The sequence below is a fragment of the Megalobrama amblycephala genome, linkage group LG17 (assembly GCF_018812025.1).
Source record: "Megalobrama amblycephala isolate DHTTF-2021 linkage group LG17, ASM1881202v1, whole genome shotgun sequence".
Lineage (NCBI taxonomy): Eukaryota > Metazoa > Chordata > Actinopteri > Cypriniformes > Xenocyprididae > Megalobrama > Megalobrama amblycephala.
This window is the reverse complement of record NC_063060.1, coordinates 15430168-15454835: the sequence shown is the minus strand read 5'-3', so window position 1 is coordinate 15454835 and position 24668 is coordinate 15430168. Positions and strand designations below refer to the sequence as shown.

Here is a 24668-nt window from a genome sequence, read left to right as displayed (position 1 = left end):
TTTTTGTGTGCCGTCGCTGCAGGAAATGCTGCTCTGATCTGTGCCACACTTGTGCTGCATCTTGTCAGAAATATATAAATACAAGTTATGTCCACTAACAAACTTGTTAATTGAATTTAAGAACTTATAAGTTTCATATTTCTGAGCATTTTTAAGTAGCAAATCAGTTTCCATAGTTGTGAAGTAATTATTGATAACCCTTGCTTCCTAGTGTGCTTGTCATCTAGCACCAGTACTGATATTCACTACTTGACTGATATGATTATGCCCACAGGAACTGAAGCTTCTGGATGAGCAGAACAACCCTCTGACTCACGCCAGGTACCATCAGGAGGAAGTGCGTGAAGCTGGAGAGAGGCACAGACGACCCTGCCGTATTGAAATACCCAAGAATATAGAACAGAGGATTCAAGAGTACCTCTCACAGGTGACATGCATAAGAATTCACATTGGACAGATGCTTTGGTGAATCGATATTTCACTTAGAACCAGGTACATAATGGATACAATTTTCACAGTTATGTGTGTTAGAATATAGATGGGCACAAATTTACACAAAATTATTTGGAGGAATAGGGTTGGGGTGTAAAGGTACACAAAAATGACGGTTCAGTACATACCTCGGTATTGAAGTCACGGTTCGGTATGGGTTCGGTACAGCAAGAGGGAGAAAACTAAACATAAAATTGCTTTTCTTTTTTATTAGACAGTGGTTTACTGAACAAATTATGTCTCTGTCATTAAATAAATTCAAGGTGCCATCGAACGTTTTTTTTTACAAGATGTAATATAAGTCTAAGGTGTCCCCTGAATGTGTCTGTGAAGTTGCAGCTCAAAATACCCCATAGATTTTTTTAAATGAATTTTTTTAACTGCCTATTTTGAGGCATAATTAGAAATGCGCCGATTCAGGCTGCGGCCCCTTTAATTGCTCGCGCTCTCCACCCCCTCCCGAGCTCTCGACTTTATCATTGCATAAACAAAGTTTACACAGCTAATATAACCCTCAAAATGGATCTTTACAAAGTGTTTGTCATGCAGCATGTCTAATTGCGTAAGTATGGTATTTATTTGGATGTTTACATTTGATTCTGAATGAGTTTGATAGTGTTCCGTGGCTAACAGCTAATGCTACACTGTTGGAGAGATTTATAAAGAATGAAGTTGTGTTTATGAATTATACAGACTGCAAGTGTTTAATAATGATAATAGTAGCGGCTCTTGTCTCCGTGAATACAGTAATAAACTATGGTAACTTTAACCACATTTAACAGTACATTAGCTAACGAAACATTTAGAAAGACAATTTACAAATATCACTAAAAATATCATGTTATCATGGATCATGTGAGTTATTATTGCTCCATCTGCCATTTTTCGCTATTGTTCTTGTTTGCTTACCTAGTCTAATGATTCAGCTGTGCACAGATCCAGACGTTAATACTGGCTGCCCTTGTGTAATGCCTCGATCATGGGCTGGCATATGCAAATATTGGGGGCGTACACCCCAACTGTTATGTAACAGTCGGTGTTATGTTGAGATTCGCCTGTTCTTCTGAGGTCTTTTAAACAAATGAGATTTATATAAGGAAACAATGGTGTTTGAGACTCACTGTATGTCATTTCCATGTACTGAACTCTTGTTATTCAACTATGCCGAGGTAAATTCAATTTTCAATTCGATGGCACCTTTCAATTATAATTAAAATTTTCTTAAGGATAAAAAAATCTATCTCTGCTAATGCTGTAAACTATATATACAGGGAGCCCTTTCTTGCACATTACTGTAATACTAAAGGTTACAATTAACAACAGAGCCCAAATTATTAAATTATTTGCTGTTTATTTTTAGATATAATAATCAACACTCTCATAAAAATTTATGCAAATATGTAAATTTCATACAAGGCAGTTTTTGCATTAACTTAATTAAATCTGTTTCTACTCCAATTCGATGTTAAAATATATTAATTTTCACGGTGGCCGTCATAACTTGTTTTCATGACAGATTTATTTAAACCATACATTAAACATATACATTAAATAATTAAGACTATAATGAATATATAGGCTAACATAGTGCATATATGTAGTGAAGAAGTTCATTTCTCTAGCGAACTAACAAGTTGTGGACACTGAATGGCATCTGAGGTAAATGCTACGTGACACAATGTTTACAAGCTGTTTCACTGATGTCTTTCCACGGTTGAAACACTGCGCGATTACACAAAATACGTTTCAGTAAGTTGTACTGTATCTTTCAACATACCTTCAGATGTTCATTCATGTTTTTTCCGTAGCTAGTATTAAAGAGGAAGAGATGATTGCGTTCACACGCGCTCCGCGCTGCCGCTTGAACTGAGGCGCCTGTATAGCGATCTGTCACGCCACATCAAAGAGTGACAAAAAAAAAAGCATTTATTGTTTGAATTTCTTGATAAAATGGACAGATTTCGAGGGATGAGACTTTGTTTCTCATATAAAGTAACAAAACACAGAGCTTATTGCGATTATTGGTGGTTAAAATTGGTTAATGGGCTACGACTCTGTATTCGTCGGTACAACTGTGTACCGAACCGAAAGACACGTACCGAAGATTTTCGTGCGAATATGTGTACCGTTAAACCCCTATTACACTAAATTACAAGTTTTCAATAATAAGACTAGAGCTACAGTTTCAAGAAAAAGTTTGTGAATTATCTGCATTAATTCGTAAAATGTGCTCTGATCTTCACCTAAGTCTTTAAATAATGAGCGTGTATATCATAAAATCCATTTTCTTAATTCTTTTTTCTTTACCTTGAATCAATATTGCAAGCCTATAATGGTTATATTTTAGAGCCGCCAGGTGTTTTCCTCATATCCATAAATAAAAGAAAGAAGGTCAGGCTTCTGCTGTATGGATTGGAAGGTGTCGTAGAAGCTTGAAGCCACAACAAATGAACCTCAAGCAAAATTAGTTAGCAAGCAAAAGGTGAAAGCGACAGTACCTGTAATGAAACAAGAATCAACACTGGCTTTTCAGAAATGTGTTTAGTTTGCATAGCATCACATTTGGTGTGCATTGACTAGGTTCACATAACAGTGTTTTTTGTTGGTAACAGTGCCCTGTAACACTAGGTCTCTAAACCAGACCTATTTGGCTTAAACTGACTATAAACAACCTACTAGCCAAGTTATACTAGTTTCCACTATTTTACCTTATCTGATATAAATGGCAATCATTATGTCTATCATTAAGTAGACGTTGTTCACGGGCAGCCAATGAAGAACATAGGTGGGCATTAGGCAAATGTGTTACCCAGTGATGTGCAGCCATCTTGGAAGTGGGATTCCAATTCCTGACTCGTTTAGGCTGTTCAAAGTTTCATTGGTGTCTTTCCACGGTTGAAACACTGCGCGATTACACGAAATACATTTCAGTAAGTTGTACTGTATCATTCACTGACAGCAATATTACACATCGCATGAAAGGTAATATTAGAAAAAGCATAATAGGGGCACTTTAAGTAAAAAATAAATAAATAAATAAATAAATAATAGTTATATTTTTTATGAACTGAAAAATCAAGAATAATGTAAAAATGTTTAGTAAAATGGTCCAGAAATGAACAAGAAAGAAAAGGGGACCTAGCTGATAAACAGAAGTTTAAAACAAGTAAAAAGTGCAGTAAAACAAAATATTTTTTTTTTTCAAATTATTTAAAAAATTTTTGTAGCGTTATAACTTTTTGATATCTGTTTTAGTATCCAGTGGAGGCTGAAGTTCAAAAATTATGGGATGAAGAGGAGCAGCTATCAGTTCAATCGTCTTCCATCAGTACAGATGATGATGATGATGACGAAGACCTCATTACAGATGCTATTACAAATAAGCCATACTGCACTTTGCGCCCTGAGGAGGCAGACAGTCTCAGCGACCACCTCCTCAGCCTGTGGATGGGGGCAGGGCCTGGACGAGGGGTGGAGCTTCCCGTGGACGCCTATAAACAGAGTGTGCTTGCAGCAGTGAAATCATCACAAGTCGTTGTTATTGCCGGAGAAACGGGCTGCGGTAAGACCACACGAATCCCACGGTTCTTGTTGGAGGGGTGCGTTAGGAGTGGAGAGGGGGCGAAATGCAACATCCTGGTCACACAGCCTCGTCGGATCAGTGCTGTGTCTGTGGCACACCGTGTAGCGCAGGAGATGGGACCTGCTCTCCGCCACTGTGTGGGATACCAGGCAAGAACATAATAAAGATTTAAGCCCCTCAGTCTGTTTAGAAATTCAAATTATGCAATACATATGCTATTATTAAATGAGATGTATTATTATAATTTGTTGACCTTGAATTTTTAACTGGATCTTCCGGTGTAATGACTTCTATCTGGTGACGTATGCAGGACGTCTCCAATTATTTAGTCTGCTTAAACCCCACACCTTTCGTACTATTGACACCTCCATTTTTAAGGGCAACACCCACATCTCAACATCAAATCAACAGTGGATAGATAGAACCAAGTTCCTGCCCATTCTTTCTTTTTTATTAACCCGTTTCATGCGTATGTACACCATAATACTTCAGTTTCACTGAGAAATTAGTTATCCTTCAGACAAACAGAAGAATGTCCAAACATAAGTAAGCAAAAAACATTTTGAACATGATTGAATTGAGTTTTTTTATTATTTCTCTGTTCACAAATACAACAAGGGATGAAATTTCTGTCATTAATTCATGTCGTCCCAAACCCGTAAGACCTTATTTTTTTAATGGTTTTAATTTTAGTTAATTATTATAACCCTGCCTTAGACCATATTATTTTATTAGCCCACCTCATTAATGTTTGTGGTTAGGATAGAAAAGTCACCTGTCCCTGAAAGGAAGCATTTTCTTAAGACTCAAACAGATGTCTCTTGTGCTTACAGGTGCGTCTCGAATCACGTCCACCTGAGCGCAGTGGTGGCGCTCTGCTCTTCCTCACTGTTGGCGTCCTTCTGCGGAAACTGCAGTCCAACCCCAGTCTCCAGGGCATCAGCCATGTAGTAGTTGATGAGGTCCATGAGAGAGACGTCAACACTGACTTGCTTCTGGCCCTGCTGCTCTCAGTCCTGAAAGAGAATCCAGAGCTGCGAGTGGTTCTGATGAGCGCGACGGGCGACACTCAGCGGCTGTCTCAGTATTTCGGGGGCTGCCCAGTGGTGCGTGTGCCTGGATTCATGCATCCAGTGCAGGCGAGGTACATGGAGGAGGTGATGACAGAGATGGGTCGACCGTTACTGGAGAAGAGCAGGGAGAAGAGAAACGGGCTGGTATGTTCAAATGAAGGCTAAAATAAATGCTCAGGTTTGGTTGTATGGTTCATGTTTGTGAGAATTTTAAATTGTGTACAGACCACGGCTAAAAAGGTTTGCTTTTATTTTTTGTCTCAAGGAAGAAAATGACGTCGCTCCTGATCTTGATCTGGTGGCTGATGTGATAGACCATATTCACAGATATGGAGAGCCAGGTAAAAATGATTTCAAGGGTGCACAAATCAGAACGTTTTAGGCTGATATGATAATCTTTGGGCCTACAGTATTTACTCTGTCAATTTTCTTTGATCAGATAGCTATATGATTGTGAAAAGGCCAGCGGTAAACGCATTTTAAGATGGATTTGTCCTTGATATTGAAATAAGCTGAAATAAAATTAAGTGCATATCTGCTGCTTTTGATGACATGAACTCTTGAATTTAATTTTGATTTAATTTTAATTTTAATTTTGATTTAATTAATGAAATTTTCTTGATTGATTTGGAAATTGCGTAGTGGATTTCCAGTTTCCTTCATGCTTTGCAGCATAATATAATGAATAAATGTTAAAAATAAGTGTTATTTTATTTGTTTTTTAGTCAAGAGAAAGACCTGTTAGTGTTTAATGCTGTTATGTTTGGCATTTAAAAGTTTCTGTAATGTTGAAGTTTTTGTGGTTATTGGGCTGAATAGACTTTGTGAAGGTAAACACTACATTGACTCTATAATCAATGACTGCTGCATAATGCTAATGACAATTCATGTCTTACTTGTTTATTTACATTACAAGATAAATAAGTAACATTAACGTGCTATGATAATATGTAATATGATAATATGTATATATTAATACAGTAGGTATGAAGACTGCTTTAAAACTGTGAGTCTCCTTCACACAGGATGGAGGTCAATCTTGTTTATGAAGATATTGATGTTTATCGCAGGGATATATGCAAATAAAATCAGATGAAGTGGAATTCATATTTTATATTTTTTGTCATTTGCATTACACTCTAACCACATCTGTCAGATAATATGACTAAGTTTAGTGCCTCTTTTTTCCCCCATTAATTATATCAGTAGTAATTAAAAGGGACACAAATGGCAGAGTTTCCTTTAAAAAACCACACTATTAGAAGAAAAGGTTCTACATAGAACTTTTTTAAGGGTTCTTTCTGTTAGGCGCTTCATAAATAGAACCTTTTAGTGGTTCCCATCATGGGATCATATTATGGATTTAGTTTTAATTGATTATTGTTGTTTTAATTCATTTAATTCAGAAGTAACCAATTAAACATGAAAGTATTATGCAGTCATTTATGGCATTTCACCTTATATTGAACCTTTTTGGCATAGGGAGTTCTTTAAAATTGAGTCAAGAACCCATGGTTCTATATAGAACCCCATAGAACCTTTTTTCTAAAAATACACATTCTTTCATATCAGATGTTAAATGGTTGCGTCTGCTTAAGCTTTTGCTCTTCTCTCTGGTCTTATATACTGACTAACTGTGTTTGCTCTGTTCCCAGGTGCTGTGTTGTGTTTCCTCCCAGGATGGCAAGACATTAAAGTTGTACAACAGAAACTGGAAGAAAAAGCTGCTTGCAGATCAGGCTCACAGATGATTCTACCGTGTAAGCACTTTATCTTACATTAGATCCTGGGACCTTTCTAGATCACACCCCACAAATTAGCGGTCGACCAGCTTGTGCTTTTCAGCAGCCAGTGCTGAAAGAGCAGGGTGGATGACTGATGTAATGCCTTAATTTTATAAAATACAATTTAATGATGGCAAATACAGTGATATACTCAAAATTAATTGAAATTTTTTAAGCTTAGGAGCTAACATTTCTTTTAATCAGTCAAGAGGACACCATTTACTGGCCAATGCAGAAAGTTGTTAGAGTGCAAATAGAGTGCTGCAGCGATAAAGTATTTTAATAGGCCAACCAGTAAGTCAGCATCAGCTTGGTTCTCTCGCCAAAAACCCAATAGGGTTTGGTTTATTGCAGAAAATATGGTCAGTGAGTAATGCCGGGTTCAGACAATAGTCACTGTGACTCCTGAATTCTTGCCGTGTTGTGGACAAGAAACGTCAGAGTACATGTTGCTTCCCGACCAATCATTGCTTGCCATCTTAAAGACATGCATGATGTTCTTGAGAAGGCAGAATTAGTGACTGACTTCTGCAAAAAAGTGCATAAACAAACTACTGAAGTAGCGTGTTAGTTTAATGCTAATTTCAGTACTCCTTGGGTTTCTGAAGCACCTCCACTATCATTCGTCAGCATTTCTCCTTTTTCACTCTGGCATGGTAGTCTCTCAAGGAAATAACGGCAGTATTGGCAATATAAAGGATTATAAAGGCAGTATTGTTGCCAAAGCTCCACAAACCAAAAAGTCTTTATTTAACATTCACAAGTTGCAAAGTTAAAGTTAGAATAGTTTGCAAGAGCGCGATTATAACCACAACAAGGCAACTAGTGAGTAGATGAGTTACCTGTTCGGCTGATGACATTTAATGACAACCTCTCTATTCACATTTAGCAACATGTTAGCAACTGCCTTTTACAAGAGAAGTAAAAGCTTTAAAAATATCACCGGGGAGTATTACTGATGTATTTTATATCGTAGAATAAAATGTGAAAATATCTTGAGTTTGTGTTCACCACAGACCTTATTTCAAGCATTTAACAAAAAACCCATTGACTTCAGGACGATGGAACTGGAAGTGCTAAAATGTGAACTTGTTTCAGGTTTCAGCCAACAGAAATATTTGATTACACTTAATTTTAAGGTGTCGCTATAGTGTAATTATGCATTTAAGTACTGAGTGATATTAATTAACAACATGTACTTACCATTGGGTTAGGGTTTGGTTTAGGTTTGTTGCATGTAATTATGCATAATTAAAGGGTTAGTTCACCCAAAAATTTTATTTCTGTCATTTATTTCTCACCATCATGTAGTTCCAAACCTGTAAGACCTTCATTCATCTTCAGAACACAAATTAAGATACTTTGTTGAAATCCGAGAAGTATTTTTATCCTCCATTGAAAGCAACAAAATTACCACATTCATTGTCCAGAAAAGTAGTAAAAACATTGTTAAAATAGTCAACGTGACTAAAGTGGTTCAACCTTAATGTTACGAAGCGACGAGAATACTTTTTGTGTGCAAAAACAAAAATAACAACTTTATTCAACAATTTTTCCTTTTCCGTATTTTACGCAGTTGGTGCAGTGCTGCGTTTCCGTGTTTACGTCTGAACGCTAGATCATTATTGGCTTGCTCCTGCAACAGCATCACACATGCCTCGTGCTGCTTACGTGAAGAGGCTGCTCACTGAGCTGCCATTCGGACGTAGAACCTGGAAGCTGCAACAAAAATAGCGTAGCAGAGGAGAGACGAGGAGAGATTAATTTGTTGAATAAAGCCGTTATTTTTGTTTTGTTTTTGCGCACAAAGAGTATTCTCGTCACTTCATAACATTAAGGTTGAACCACTGTTGTCAGGATGACTATTTAAACAATGTTTTTACTACTTTTCTGGACATTGAATGTGGTAATTTCATTGCTTTTAATGGAGGATAAAAAAACCTCTCGGGTTTCATCAAAATATCTTACTTTGTGTTCCGAAGATGAACGAAGGTCTTACAGGTTTGGAACGACATGAGGGTGAGTAATTAATGACAGCAATTTCATTATTGGGTGAACTAACCCTTTAATTTACTGTTATTATTACATTAAGTACATGTAATGTGTAACAAAGTAAAATAATGTTACCAAATACATCATCTCTACAGCATTCTATGGTTATGTTCAGACGGCCAGCAAAAATCAGATTTTTTTTGCATATCCAGATTTTATCAAGATGGGTTTTTGAAAGTTTTGAAAACACATGAAATCAGATTTTTTCTTTTTTTCTTTTTTGTTCAGATTTTTTTTGTTTTGTTTTTTTTTCTTTTTCAAATCTGATTCAAACCACACATGAAAGTGGTTTGAAATGCAATTCCAATCAGATTTTTACAGATGCAGTTCATTCTGGACACTCTGGCTGCTCAAATCGGATTTCAAATTGTGAGTCACTCTAAACGCGACACACAACGATAACGTCAAAACTGGTGACAGAAATGCCGCAAGTGTTCATATGGTATCAAAGTCCCTTTCAAGGAAAGTCTGTTCACTCAGCGACCATATTTGCAATGCCTCCAGGCAGCTATTTCATGCATCCAAGACCAAGTCCTATCTATTTGAATCCTTAAATCTCAAAAACTGCCTGGCGAACTCACAATTAAATAACATATTTCAAATCAGCAACAAAATCTGACATGAACTGACAGATAAATGTTGTTTCTTATTCTCAAATAGCATTAAAAAAGCTTATTTTTCAGGCTAGACAAGCCTATGCGCATGTGCAATCCTATGCGTGAGTCTCAGGTTTCTGTGGGAATCAGAGCCTCTAACAGCAGCTACAGTGATGCAATGACTTTATCAATCAGCGATTGGCTCTTTTACTTAGAACGCGGGACGTATTCCGCCATACTGCACATTTCAGTTTCTCCCATTCATAACTAATAGGAGTGAACAGCCTTAATATATCTATAGTCTTTGACGGTATTCACAATATATACCAGTTTTCTGTAACCAAGGAGCTCTGAACCATGACTCGACAGGGCTCTTATTTGGGAAGCGAGATATTTGGAATGCAGCTCAATATTTCCTGAATCCGTTTTGAAAGCCTTGTTACATACGTGGGCATGCCTAAGCAACCCATGCAGATAGGTTGGTTATGTCTGGACGCACAAATCTTATTTGTTCATCACTTGCAGTTAATAGGTCAGACAGTCTGACTGAGAAGATCTAGTTTGCCTGCAGTCTGAACATAGCCATAATCGTCTGATTAATTGCCATAGCTGGTATATCGGTTGATCCCTATCAAAACTTTACTTAATGTGTCTTTTGACTCCTCCCCACTCATCTGTTTATGAAATACCTGCCAATCATTTTGAGGACATGCTTTCACTGTTTCTTCTGCAGTGCACTCCAGTATGGCTGTAACAGAGCAGCAAGCTGTGTTCCAGCACCCTCCAAAGGGACTGCGAAAGATCGTGCTGGCCACCAACATCGCTGAGACGTCCATCACCATAGATGACATTGTGCATGTGGTGGATGCCGGCTCTCAGAAAGAACAGAACTACGACCCCAGAACAAAGGTCATTCCCCCTGCTTTAAAGTTGATATGAAACGGAAGACGTATATCTGAGTGAAAGAGCTACTCAAACAAAAACAAATGTAGGACGGGACTTGATTTTGTCCATGGGGAATTGATTGGATAGTTGTGGTTTGCTATTGGTGGCTCTCATGTGAGTGACAGGTTGCATTAGAGAAGAGATGTTGCTGCAAGAGTGTGGGGAAGTTATTTTGATTAAAGATTATGAGGCACTTGAATTTAAAACAATAATTATGTGCACGGATAAATAATTTATAATAAATACTGCAGTATTTCATAAAAAAAACAAGAATTGTCCATTTTGATTTCATGGTGACTTTAAAGTTATAAGAAACTCCCATAGCACTAAAAGTAATGCCATTTAAAGATGATTCTGTGCTGTGTTCTGTGTTCTCAGGTCTCTGGTCTAAACACGGTCTGGATTTCACAAGCAAACGTTACTCAGCGAAGAGGAAGGGCAGGCCGCTGCCAACCTGGACATGCCTACCACCTTTTCCCACGAAAACAGCTTGACAGCATGGACACATTTCCCATCCCTGAAATCCTGCGCACCCCTCTGGAGAGCGTGGTCATTCAAGCCAAGATTCACTGTCCAGATAGCAAAGTGAGAGGGCAAACGATATTAAAATCTGCTGGAAAAGCATTTTTTGTCACTGTGTTTACAGAATAGCGGTTTTGAAAAGAGGCTTAATTTTGTCAGTTCTCTGCATAGGGTGTGTCAAGATCAGTTTATTGGATTGGATTGAAAACATTCTTATTCTTCCTCATGTAGGCTGAGGACTTCCTGTCACAAGTGCTTGACTCCCCAGACAGACAAGCAGTGAAAGTTGCTGTGAAGAACCTAATGGAAATTGGTAAATATTTAATTTTTTTTCCAGTAAAAGATGTTAGTTACATCATGATCTATATTATTTTTATTTCAAGTAAAGTTTTTTTTTTTTTTTTTTCCTCCATCTCTCCTTCTTTAGTTTAGGTTTTAGTTAACAATAATAACCTTGCTTGAAATGCATGTTAAAACCATGAATCACAATGCTATAATTGATACACACACACATATGATTCACCAACCCATCACAATTGCATGATTATTGATCTGAACAGATGTTATTTGCAGTACTTTTTTTTTTTGGGACTAAAAACCATACGTTTTTACATGTCGCTGTTCTGTCATGTGTAGAAACTCTTGCTGTTCTCTCTCACTCAGGCGTGCTGGACGGCTCAGAGAATCTGACTCCACTGGGACAGCGCGTGGCCTGCATGTCGTGTGACCCACGGTTGGGGAAAGTCTTGGTTCTCTCGGCTCTGTTTTCTTGTGTTCTTCCCATTTTGTCTGTGGCAGCCTGTTTGACTCGAGATCCCTTCTATAACAGCATGCAGAACCGGGCCCTCGTCTCAAAGGTCAGTGAGCCACTTGAAGAATTTGTTCTGTTTGTCTGTAGTAGCATTCACTCATATATCAATTTTTTTCTGCATGAGTTCATTCACATTTGTTGCTACTAATATAGACTGTTCCTCTCTGTAGGCCAAGACAGCTCTTAGTGGTTCCAGCTGCAGTGATTATCTGGTCTTCAGTCGTGTTGTTCAGAGCTGGAAAGAGCAACAAGGCAAGGAGAGTAAACAGGAGTTTCTGGACAAATATACTCTGTCTGGAGCCAGTCTGCGGTTTATACATGGTGAGACATGCACAATTGCACATAATTAATGTACATTTGTGCGCAAAAGTTTACATACCTTTTGTAGAATCTGAAGTATTTTAATAAACATTTTGAATTGGATGATCAGAGTAAATTATACTTACTTTGTCTTCTGGAAAACGTGAGTATTTTCTTTAGTTTCTGATGGGCAGTACTGAATAATAATAAAAAAGCTTAGATCTTTAAACAAAATAAGAACATTTTACACATAATCTTGTTCAAAAGTTTACACCCTTATGCATCATCTTCCTTCTTTAGCATCAGTGAATTTTTGCAATAGTTGTGTATGAGTCCCTCAATTCACCCTTCGCCGGGAATTTGATTAGCAGGTGATCTGACCAATCATAACACAGAATCAGCCATTTTGTCCAACAAACAAACCACACAGGAGAGTTAGTAGATTAACGTTGGTGGACTTGAACTTGAAAAATGGTGTGTATTGACGTCGGTTGAAACAACATACCTTCTGATGTTCATTCATGTATATTTGGTGCTATAACTAGTAGGAAGAGGTGACTGGTTCACATGCCGCTTGAACTGACTCGCTACAGCGATCTGTCACAACACATTAAAGAGCCACAAAACTGTATTTATTGTTTGAATTTCTTAAAAAATGGAAAAATTTTAAAGGTGAGTTTTGTTTCATACCAAAAGTAACCTGCTCTGTCTTGTCTGTCGGCGCCGCGTTGTCAGTGTCCTCTTTCTTCCACGACACATTTTTCACTGTGTGAGAACATGTGTGGCGTGAGAGCGCCATGGCTTGTTAGACGTAGCAACAGTAACTAAGGGTGGCAGGTCTTTGCGAAGGGTCATATATATATATATATATATATATATATATATATATATATATATATATATATATATATATATATATATATATATATGTGCAATACCTTATTCAGGACTGTACTACATAAGAAATGCATGCAATTTTTATGATGCCAATAATCATTTTGCAGATTTTGTATGATGCTCAAACTCATGGTGTGCATCTGTGTGGCTTCACTAGTCAGTTGGTCGAGAATCGCTGACATATGAAACTCTTCACATGTATACACTATATGGACTGCTAATTAATGAGTTGCAGATTATGTAGTACTGATACTGAAAACAAAGATGGACACAAAATGAACTTGCTTTGGCCATCATTATTATGAGTATACAGGTGCATGCTGAGTCCATGTAAGGAAACATGTTTCCTTGTACTTTAATGTGGCATAAAACCAGAACTTTTAAATACACAAGAGTCATCTTAAACTTTACTGTTGTTCTGTGAATCAGAGCATGTCTTGATATCTGCAAAAATCAGAAAGCAACAGATAAACAGAGATGAGTGAGTGAGACTGCTTTGTGCAGATTGCTTTACCGTAAGTCAATTTGGATGAAAGCAGCTGCTGAATGAATAAGCGTAATTTTAAATGTGATTTTAGATATAAATCTAAACTCTGGCAATGTTCTGTTGATTCTTCAACCGGTTCCTTGACTATATTTACTGAAACCAAAATACATAATAAAATGGAAATGGATCCATAAAATAAAAATGAAACCATAAAAACCATTCTAGAAAACAAAACTGTAATGTAAAATTAATCTTGAACCTGCGGCAGAATGAAAACATGTTTTGTTTTCAGCCAAATTTTGCCAGAAGTTATCTGAATGAGTAAAAACATTCACTTACATGTCTTTAAAGTTCAGACGGAGAACGCATTTACATTTCTCCACTGCCTTTTGTAAATTGTGCAGTGGCCATAAATTGCATATTTGAAGGTTAAGTGTAAAATGCCCATTCAGTTTGATGCTGTTTTAGTCATTTTTAGCCATAGTAAAAAGAAAACTTTGTCTCTTAAACAGGCCTGATGCAGCAGTTCAGTGAAAATTTGGCTGATGCTGGACTGGTGGATCATTCTGTTGAATGTCTGCGTCTCTCCTCTCATCTGAACCAGCACAGTCAGCAGGAGCAGCTCCTTAAAGCAGTGCTGGTTGCGGGCCTTTATCCTAACCTCATACAGGTACCACTCACATTTCATATATACACTTTCAGATACTGTATACAGTATGCAGAACACACACATAGTATCAGGCAATTATATGACACTTATTTTCTAAGAAGATAATTTCAGACGTTTTTGTTTGTTGTTGTAAAGATTCAAACCGATTCATGAGAAGTATTGTATGAAAAGTACTGCATTAACTAAAAAACTATTGCACTAGTCAATTTTGTTTTGATGCTCGGTTTCATGGGAACAAGCCCGAAGCATATAGTTTCACTGTGTAAATTCTCTTTGCTTATAAAACAGGCAAAGCAGTGCAAATTTGTAATTATTGGTCACAGCACAAAAAAATACCAACTGCCTATCTGCATCAGGCACAATTTCTGTCTAGGTGCATATCCATTAATAAAATATCTGAACTTTACCAGGTGAAAAGAGGCACAGTGACAAAAGGTGGAAGATTTCGGCCAGAAAATCTTTCCTACCGTACAGAAAGCACCCCTGTGCTGCTGCACCGCTCCTCTGTCAACAGGTAAATGTATAGAGTCAGATAGAGATATTAATAAAACTGCTGATCTAAATGGATAGATTGACATTCCTGTTTTATTGTTTGTATTGTTGTAATATGAATTTCTACAGGAAATTTCTTTTTTTTTTTTTTCTTTTTTTTTTTTTTTTTTTTTTTTTTAAAGGTGCCCTAGATTATGTTTTTAAAAGATGTAATATAAGTCTAAGGTGTCCCCTGAATGTGTCTGTGAAGTTTCAGATCAAAATACTAATTTTTAATAATAATTTTTTTAACTGCCTATTTTGGGGCATCATTATAAACGCGCCGATTTTATGCTGCGGCCCCTTTAAATCCTGTGGTCCACGCCCACAGAGCTCGCGCTTGCCTTGAACAGTGCCTTACAAAGTGTTCGTCATGCATGCGGCATGCATGCGTCGGATTATGTCAGTATTGTATACTGTTATATTGTTTACTTCTGATTTTGAATGAGTTTGATAGTGCTCCGTGGCTAACGGCTAATGCTACTCTGTTGGAGAGATTTATAAAGAATGAAGTTGTGTTTATGCATTATACAGACTGCAAGTGTTTAAAAATGAAAATAGCGACGGCTCTCTTGTCTCCGTGAATACAGTAATAACCGATGGTAACTTTAACCACATTTAACAGTACATTAGCAACATGTTAACGAAACATTTAGAAAGACAGTTTACAAATATCACTAAAAATATCATGTTATCATGGATCATGTCAGTTATTATTGCTCCATCTGCCATTTTTCGCTATTGTTCTTGCTTGCTTACCTAGTCTGATGATTTGGTTGTGCACAGATCCAGACGTTAATACTGGCTGCCCTTGTGTAATGCCTTTTATAATGTTGGAAACGTGGGCTGGCATATGCAAATATTGGGGGCGTACACCCCGACTGTTACGTAACAGTCGGTGTTATGTTGAGATTCGCCTGTTCTTCGGAGGTCTTTTAAACAAATGAGATTTATATAAAAAGGAGGAAACAGTGGAGTTTGAGACTCACTGTATGTCATTTCCATGTACTGAACTCTTGTTATTTAACAATGCCAAGATAAATTCAATTTTTCATTCGAGGGCACCTTTAAGGCATGGCACATTCGGCATTACAGCAGAGATTTATTCTGTATTTAAAGTCCTATCCTGAATCCTGACTCTATTCCACTCTCTATTTTTTTGCTACTGTATCTGTACAATGTTCTGTTATGATTCATTTACCTCTTCATGTAAGAAATGAGTAAAGGCCTGTTCACACCAAGGATGATAACTATAACAATAAAGATTTAGTTTTAAAATTCATTCTAAATGTAAAAGAATAGCAGAGTTCACACAACAACTATAAAAAACTAATGATATCTTTGGTACCATTTTTTTTTTTTTTTTTCTCCAGCTGATTAATGAGAAAATGATAGCAGCCAATCAGAATCCATCCTGCTTTAAATAGCTCAAGCATTTAAGGCAGCAGGCAACAAGCATGTGCTTAGAAGAAACAGAACGATATAGTCTGCTTGCAGCCGCGCTCGTTTCTTACAAGGAACGTCATGGCAGTGATTGACAAGCCAGAGGGCCAATACGTGCACGTCTCTGACAAGGAACGTCACGGCAGTGATCGACAAGCCAGAGGGCCAATCGTTTATGCGATGATCGCGTAAATGATTGGCTGATGTTTTTAAGGCCCTACCTCGTGCACAGATGATGTATATTAATATTATTCCTTTCAGTGCACCTAATAAATAGTCTTTTATCAGTTAATAAAGACAGTTTCAAGTAATATTGCAAAAATGTATAAAACAAAACATCCTCTTTAGCACCTTTAATGCCGAGTTCAGACTGCACAATTTTCAAAGTAGTCGGGTCACTGTTCTTTTCAGACTGCATGACTATCTTGGCCAGCATTCAGTCGCTGCTGTGTTCAAACTGCACAATGGATCGGCGACAGAGGGTTTCACACTGCATGACTTTACAATAGGAAGAATCGCCGACAACTCTGTCTGGGACACAAACTCCGTTTCACAACCAAACACGCGCGAGATGTGACAAGGAAACAACGCGATATCACGCGTTCAAGACCGGAGTTCTCACGTGAGACTGGCCAGGCTGCGTCTCAATCAGCTCCCTAGCTCCCTAGGTCGTGAATCAGTAAATAATGAAAGTGGATGTGGCTGATACCCTGATCAGTGCCCTGACTACTGAACTAGGGAGCTGATTGAGACACACGGCCATTATTATTAAAAATAGTAGCCCGCAAGAAGCTTGAAATACGAATTGCCTGTGCGCTGATTTGCAGCGAAAACAACAAAAATAAAAGAAGAATAGGGAGAAGGAAATGTTTGGGGAGACTGGATTGTGTGTTCTGCCACGACAGTTGGAGGAAAGTACATAACTTTTCAATGTGCTGCTGTTGCAGATGGTCAAGCAAATGTTTGTGCTTTGGTTCTGTCTGATAGAATTGTAATGTTTATGTGTACAAAGCCATACTTGCTAATATTTTGGTCTATAACTCCTCCCCGAACTCCCCGCTGCTCTGTATCTTGCTCTCTCATTGGCTGTCAGTCATCGCCGATGTAGTTTTCAGTCAGAACACTTTTCACACAGCAGGATTTTGAATCGCCGACAGGTCCAGATATTTAGCATGCCAAATATCTCACGGGCGTCGGCGACTCGTCGGCGATTCTCCCAGATCGCGTCTTTGCTCATTCATACTGCGTGATTGTCACTCGCGTGAACGAGCACCGATTTGCCTGTGATTTCGGGCATTTGTCGGCGATTTCTCAACCTGTCGGCGAGCCAAAATCGGGGCTAAAATCGTGCAGTCTGAACTCGGCTTAACAGGTAGCAGTCCTGTCGTGTGAGGAAGATCCATTCAGATCTGCTCTGATGGATAGATCCGTTTAGATCCACTCTGACGGACAACAACAACAACAACAACAAAAAACTCTCTAATGCCTGGCTCACACTACAGGAGTTTTCAAATCCTATCCGATTGTAAAATCTGGTTGCAGCACACACTTCAGGAGAATCTTTGCAGATTTTCTTCCCTCAAATCTTAAACATGCTCACACTACAAGATTTGAAATTCGCGGAGCATCACACACTACAAAATGTTATTAAGATTATCTGCCAGAGGAAGCACGTCACGTGATCTACGCAGCAGATCGAAAGCGGATGTAAACAAAATGGATACTGAAACACGAAAACTTGCTGTAGGAATAATAATCGTTTGTTGGAAGAATAAACAAGTGTGGATGAAAAAATGGTTGAGGAGATGGGCTCAACGTGGATTGTAAGTTCTTCAGCGAGAAATGGAGGTAAAATTGACCTTTTATTACTATCGTAGTGTGCTAGAATGTTTACCGTTATAATATTGCCTGCCTAGTTCAAAAGCGATAGTGTCACCTTTTACATTGTAGATTCCTTGATCTTGGTTTCGTGGTCGCCATTTCGAAATGTCTGTCACTTCCGTCGCGTCATATACTTGTTTCCTATTGGCTATTGTGACAGTACTGACGTTATTACAATCTTGCTCATCCCGATAAATATCAAACATGTTTGATATGATCGGGGTGAGCCCGATTTGTGTGAGATCAGATCGGGAGGTGCAAGATTTTATCTGTGAAAGTCTCACATTACCAGATAATCTGTGCTGAACATCGGAACCGATCGAGGTCGTGGACAAGATTTTTTCTCCGATTCTCGGGAGGGGAAAATCGGGCATAAATCGGCCTAAAACTCCTGTAGTGTGAGCCAGGCATAATGCCGAGTTCAGACTGCGTGATTTTAGCCCCGATTTTGGCTCGCCGACAGGTTTTGAGAAATCGCCGACAAATGCCCGAAATCACAGGCAAATCGGTGCTCGTTCACGCGACTGACAATCATGCAGTGTGAATGAGCAAAGACGCGATCTGAGAGAATCGCCGACGCCCGTGAGATATTTGGCATGCTAAATATCTGGACCTGTCGGCGATTCAAAATCCTGCTGTGTGAAAAGTGTTCTGACTGAAAACTACATCGGCGATGTAATGAGAGAGCAAGATACAGTGCAGCGAGGAGTTATAGACCACAACATCAGCAAGCATGGCTTCATTCACACAATTCTATCAAACGGAAACAAAACACAAACATTTGCTTGACCATCCGCAACAGCAGCACATTGAAAAGTTATGTATTTACCTCCAACTCTCGTTGCAGAACACACAATCCACAGTCTCCCCAACCATTTCCTCCTCCATATTTTTCTTTTCCTTTTCTTATATTCGCTGCAAATCAGTACACAGGCAACTCGTATTGCAAGCTTATTGCGGGCTACCATTTTTAATAATAATAGGCTTGTTTGAGATGAGCAAATTCTGCGCAGAACCGATCACCGGTGATCACCGCGAGATGCATGCCGGTTAGAAATGTGTCCGAGGGTGGGCCGCCTTGCTCTGATGTCATGCCGACGTGTGTCAAAAACCTCTCGCGAGTGCGAGGCGGACGTGTCGGATTCTGCAGTCGAGCGCAGTTGCTCTCCACCGACTGCGCTGACCAAAAGCACGATGGGAAACGACTTGCTGACGACACAGCTTAAAGCTTATTGGTTTAAACAACCGTGATGTATTGATCTGATTTAAAATGTCTGATTTTAAAACTCTAATATCATGTTTTTATGTGTAAAAATAATGTGTGAATATTCTCAACTCTCTGACACAGTGATCTCTCTAAGGAGGCTGAATCCAGCTTCTTATTCGCAGCTTCTTATTGACGCTATCCGGTCCACCTTAAAAGACGCGACGTTTGTAGCTTCTTATTCACGCTCAACTTAGGGACAGTGCGGTTTTTCTCTTTTTCACGCTTTTTTAAGGTATCGTGTTGCTTTTAGGGTCTATTTTCAGAATTAAAGGAAAATAAACTATTTTGAAATGCAAATAACACTGATATATCAGCGAAAATAGGCTGCAAAAATATAAAGGCACTTAAAATATAGTATTCTTTGTTTATTGAATGTGTCATCAGCTCAACTTGAAGGACCGTGTGGTTTTTCTCTTTTCACGCTTTTTATCCTATATTATCTATTTTTAGAAAAAAATAATAAACTATTCTGAAATGTAAATAACACCGAAATATCAGTGAAAATTATTGTAAAATTACAAAGGTAGGCTATATAAAACACAATTACATCATTGCACGTCATCATTTGAATGCATTAATGAATTAACGGATTAAAAAAATTAATTCAAGCAAATATTACAGATTTCAATGTCACAAGGTAACTAGAGACTATCAGCTCCAGCTCCATCTCCAGATTGGATCAAGCCTGTTATGAAGACTTCAGATGAAGGACTCCAGAACATCAAACATGGATGATTAAAGAAAATGATCATGTTACCATTGTTTTGCATGCACACTACTTTTGCTTAAAAGAAGTAATATCTTATAACTGTACGTTCTGATATCATCTCATAAAAGAAGACTATTCTGTTTTTGCTACAAGTGAATGTGAAATAAATTACCTTTGAGGGTGCGTTAAAAGTTGCACTGGGGCCTTATTCCCAATGTACTTGACTGTCACCATGCACATTTTCAGACATTTTTACTGTAGCATTTTAAAGTTATGGACCCATGAATTTGACAAATGTGACAATACAGTTACAGGAGAAATTGCACCATTAGCTCAATTGGAGGCGCTATATCTCAGCTGTCTTTGAGGGTACGTTAAAAGTTGCACTAGAGCCTTATTCCCAATGTACTTGACTATCACCATGCACATTATGAGACATTTTTACTGTAGCATTTTAATGTTATGGACCCATGAATTTGACAGACGTGGCAATACAGTAACAGGAGAAATTGCATTATTAGCCCAATTGGAGGCGCTATATCTCAGCTGCCTTTGAGGGTGCGTTAAAAGTTGCACTAAAGCCTTATTTCCAATGTACTTGTCTGTCACCATGCACATTTTCAGACATTTTTACTGTAGCATTTTAAAGTTATGGACCCATGAATTTGACAAATGTGACAATACAGTAACAGGAGAAATTGCACTTTTGGCCCAATTGGAGGCGCTATATCTCAGCTGCCTTTGAGGGTGCGTTAAAAGTTGCACTGGGACCTGATTCCAAGTGCACCTGACTGTCACCATGCAACATTATGAGCAATTTTACTGTAGCATTTTAAAGTAATGGACCCATGAATTTGACAAATGTGACAAAAGTTTCATGAGAAATTGCACTTTTGGCCCAATTGGAGGCGCTATATCTCAGCTGCCTTTGAGGGTGCGTTAAAAGTTGCACTAGAGCCTTATTCCCAATGTACTTGACTATCACCATGTACATTATGAGACATTTTTACTGTAGCATTTTAAAGTTATGGACCCATGAATTTGACAGATGTGACAATACACTTACAGGAGAAATTGCATTATTGGCCCAATTGGAGGTGCTATATCTCAGCTGCCTTTATGGGTGCGTTAAAAGTTTTACTGGGGCCTTATTCCCAATGTACTCGGCTGTCACCATGCACATTTTCAGACATTTTTACTGTAGCATTTTAAAATTATGGACCCATGAATTTGACAAATGTGACAATACAGTCACAGGAGAAATTGCATTATTAGCCCAATTGGAGGCGCTATATCTCAGCTGCCTTTGAGGGTGCGTTAAAAGTTGCACTAAAGCCTTATTTCCAATGTACTTGTCTGTCACCATGCACATTTTCAGACATTTTTACTGTAGCATTTTAAAGTAATGGACCCATGAATTTGACAAATGTGACAAAAGTTTCATGAGAAATTGCACTTTTGGCCCAATTGGAGGCGCTATATCTCAGCTGCCTTTGAGGGTGCGTTAAAAGTTGCACTAGAGCCTTATTCCCAATGTACTTGACTATCACCATGTACATTATGAGACATTTTTACTGTAGCATTTTAAAGTTATGGACCCATGAATTTGACAGATGTGACAATACACTTACAGGAGAAATTGCATTATTGGCCCAATTGGAGGTGCTATATCTCAGCTGCCTTTATGGGTGCATTAAAAGTTTTACTGGGGCCTTATTCCCAATGTACTCGGCTGTCACCATGCACATTTTCAGACATTTTTACTGTAGCATTTTAAAATTATGGACCCATGAATTTGACAAATGTGACAATACAGTCACAGGAGAAATTGCATTATTGGCCCAATTGGAGGCGCTATATCTCAGCTGCCTTTGAGGGTGCGTTAAAAGTTGCACTAGAGCCTTATTCCCAATGTACTCAACTGTCATCATGCACATTTTCAGACATTTTTACTGTAGCATTTTAAAGTTATGGACCCATGAATTTGACAAATATGACAATACAGTCACAGGAGAAATTGCACTTTTGGCCCAATTGGAGGCGTTATATGTCAGCTGCCTTTAAGGGTGCGTTAAAAGTTGCACTGGGGCCTTATTCCCAATGTACTCGACTGTCACCATGCATATTTTCAGATATTTTTACTGTAGCATTTTAAAGTTATGGACCCATGAATTTGACAAATGTGACAATACAGTAACAGGAGAAATTGCACTTTTGGCCCAATTGGAGGCGCTATATCTCAGCTGCCTTTAAGGGTGCGTTAAAAGTTGCACTGGGGCCTTATTCCAAGTGCACTTGACTGTCACCATGCACATTTTCAGACATTTTTACTGTAGCATTTTAAAGTTATGGACCCATGAATTTGACAAATGTGACAATACAGTAACAGGAGAAATTGCACTTTTGGCCCAATTGGAGGCGCTATATCTCAGCTGCATTTAAGGGTGCGTTCAAAGTTGCACTGGGGCCTTATTCCAAGTGCACTTCACTGTCACCATGCACATTTTCAGACATTTTTACTGTAGCACTTTAAAGTTATGGACCCATGAATTTGACAAACGTGACAAAAGTTTCATGAGAAATTGCACTTTTGGCCCAATTTGAGGCGCTATATCTCAGCTGCCTTTAAGGGTGCGTTCAAAGTTGCACTGGAACCCTATTCCCAAATAACTTGTCTGTCAGCATACAACATTATCAGCAATTTTACTGTAGCATCGAGTTATGATCTCATGATTCTGAGAGATGTGACAAAACAGTTACATGAGAAATTGCACTATTCGCTATAACTCTGCTGCCTTTAAAGTTGCTCTGTTGCTGTTCATGGTGCTGAAAAATCTTCAACAATTGGATTATTAAGGAGTGCAAATACATTTTCATCTAGCATTAAAATAAAGTTATTACATACTATCACTATGAAACCCAAAATGTAAAATTTTGGTAACTTTTTTTATATGAATGGAAAAATCAACTCAGATCATGCACACATCATAAAACATTAGAAGTCACCTAATGTTATCACAGTTACATTTATTTATTTATTTATTCATTCACTTATTTGTTCATCTATATCTGTGCTTTGAACGCACCCTTAAAGGAAACTGAGATATAGCGCCTCTAATTGGGCTAATAGTGCAATTTCTCCTGTTACTGTATTGTCACATTTGTCAAATTCATGGGTCCATAACTTTAAAATGCTACAGTAAAAATGTCTAAATATGTGTATGGTGACAGTCAAGTACATTGGGAATAAGGCTCTAGTGCAACTTTGAACGCACCCTCAAAAGCAGCTGAGAAATAGCGCCTCCAATTGGGCCAAAAGTGGAATTTCTCCTGTTACTATATTGTCACATTTGTCAAATTCATGGGTCCATAACTTAAAAATGCTACAGTAAAATTACTCATAATGTTGCATGGTGACAGTCAGCTGCACTTGGAATAAGGCCCCAGTGCAACGTTTAACGCACCCTTAAAGGCAGCTGAGATATAGCGCCTCCAACTGGGCCAATAATGCAATTTCTCCTGTAAATGTATTGTCACATTTGTCAAATTCATTGGTCCATAACTTTAAAATGCTACAGTAAAAATGTCTGAAAATGTGCATGGTGACAGTCAAGTGCACTTGGAATAAGGCCCCAGTGCAACTTCGAACGCACCCTTAAAGACAGCTGAGATATGGCGCCTCCAATTGGGCCAAAAGTGCAATTTCTCCTGTTACTGTATTGTCACATTTGTCAAATTCATGGGTCCATTACTTTAAAATGCTACAGTAAAAATGTCTGAAAATGTGCATGGTGACAGTCAAGTACATTAGGAATAAGGCCCCAGTGCAACTTTTAACGCACCCTGAAAGGTAATTTAATTCACATTCACTTGTAGCAAAAACACAATAGTCTTCTTTTATGAGATGATATCAGAATGTACAGTTGTAAGATATTACTTCTTTTAAGCAAAAGTAGTGTGCATGCAAAACAATGGTAACATGATCATTTTGTATAATCATCCATGTTTGATGTTCTGGAGTCCTTCATCTGAAGTCTTCATAACAGGCTGGATCCAAGCTGGAGCTGGAGCTGATAGTCTCTAGTTACCTCGTGATATTGAAATCTGTAATATTTGCATGAATTAATTTTTTATTCAATTGATTCATTAATGCATTCAAATGATGACGTGCAAAAAGAATGATGTAATTGTTTTTTATATACCTTTGTAATTGTACAGTAATTTTCACAGATATTTCGGTGTTATTTACATTTCAGAATAGTTTATTCTTTTTTTCTAAAAATAGACAATATAGCATAAAAAGCGTGAATAAGAGAAAAACCACACGGTCCTTCAAGTTGAGCTGATGACACGTTCAATAAACAAAGAATACTATAATTATATTTTAAGTGCCTTTATATTTTTGCAGCATATTTTCGCTGATATATCAGTGCTATTTGCATTTCAAAATAGTTTATTTTCCTTTAATTCTGAAAATAGACACAAAAAGCATAAAACAGAAAAACCGCACTGTCCCTAAAGTGAGCGTGAATAAGAAGCTACAAACGTGGAAGCGTCGCGTTTTTTAAGGTGGACCGGATAGCGTCAATAAGAAGCTGCGAATAAGAAGCTGGATTCAGCCTCGT

General features: G+C 38.1%; 1 protein-coding gene across 2 annotated transcripts in view; it reads left to right on the top strand.

Moving 5' to 3' along the window:
* Nucleotides 1-24668, top strand: part of dhx30 (DEAH (Asp-Glu-Ala-His) box helicase 30) — a 30632-nt gene that overhangs the window by 4639 nt on the left and 1325 nt on the right. Inside the window, exons 7-19 of one of the 2 annotated variants that reach the window (XM_048163766.1) lie at nt 275-427; nt 3748-4224; nt 4909-5292; nt 5414-5489; nt 6804-6908; nt 10314-10489; nt 10904-11110; nt 11279-11360; nt 11711-11904; nt 12029-12179; nt 14055-14212; nt 14623-14726; nt 19956-20678. In XM_048163766.1, coding sequence (XP_048019723.1) covers nt 275-427; nt 3748-4224; nt 4909-5292; nt 5414-5489; nt 6804-6908; nt 10314-10489; nt 10904-11110; nt 11279-11360; nt 11711-11904; nt 12029-12179; nt 14055-14212; nt 14623-14726; nt 19956-20028 — 2340 coding nt within the window. In that variant the 3' untranslated portion in view covers nt 20029-20678. Of the gene's footprint in view, nt 1-274; nt 428-3747; nt 4225-4908; nt 5293-5413; nt 5490-6803; nt 6909-10313; nt 10490-10903; nt 11111-11278; nt 11361-11710; nt 11905-12028; nt 12180-14054; nt 14213-14622; nt 14727-19955; nt 20679-24668 lie in introns of those variants that run through there. The other variant, XM_048163765.1, reaches the window with a different exon arrangement.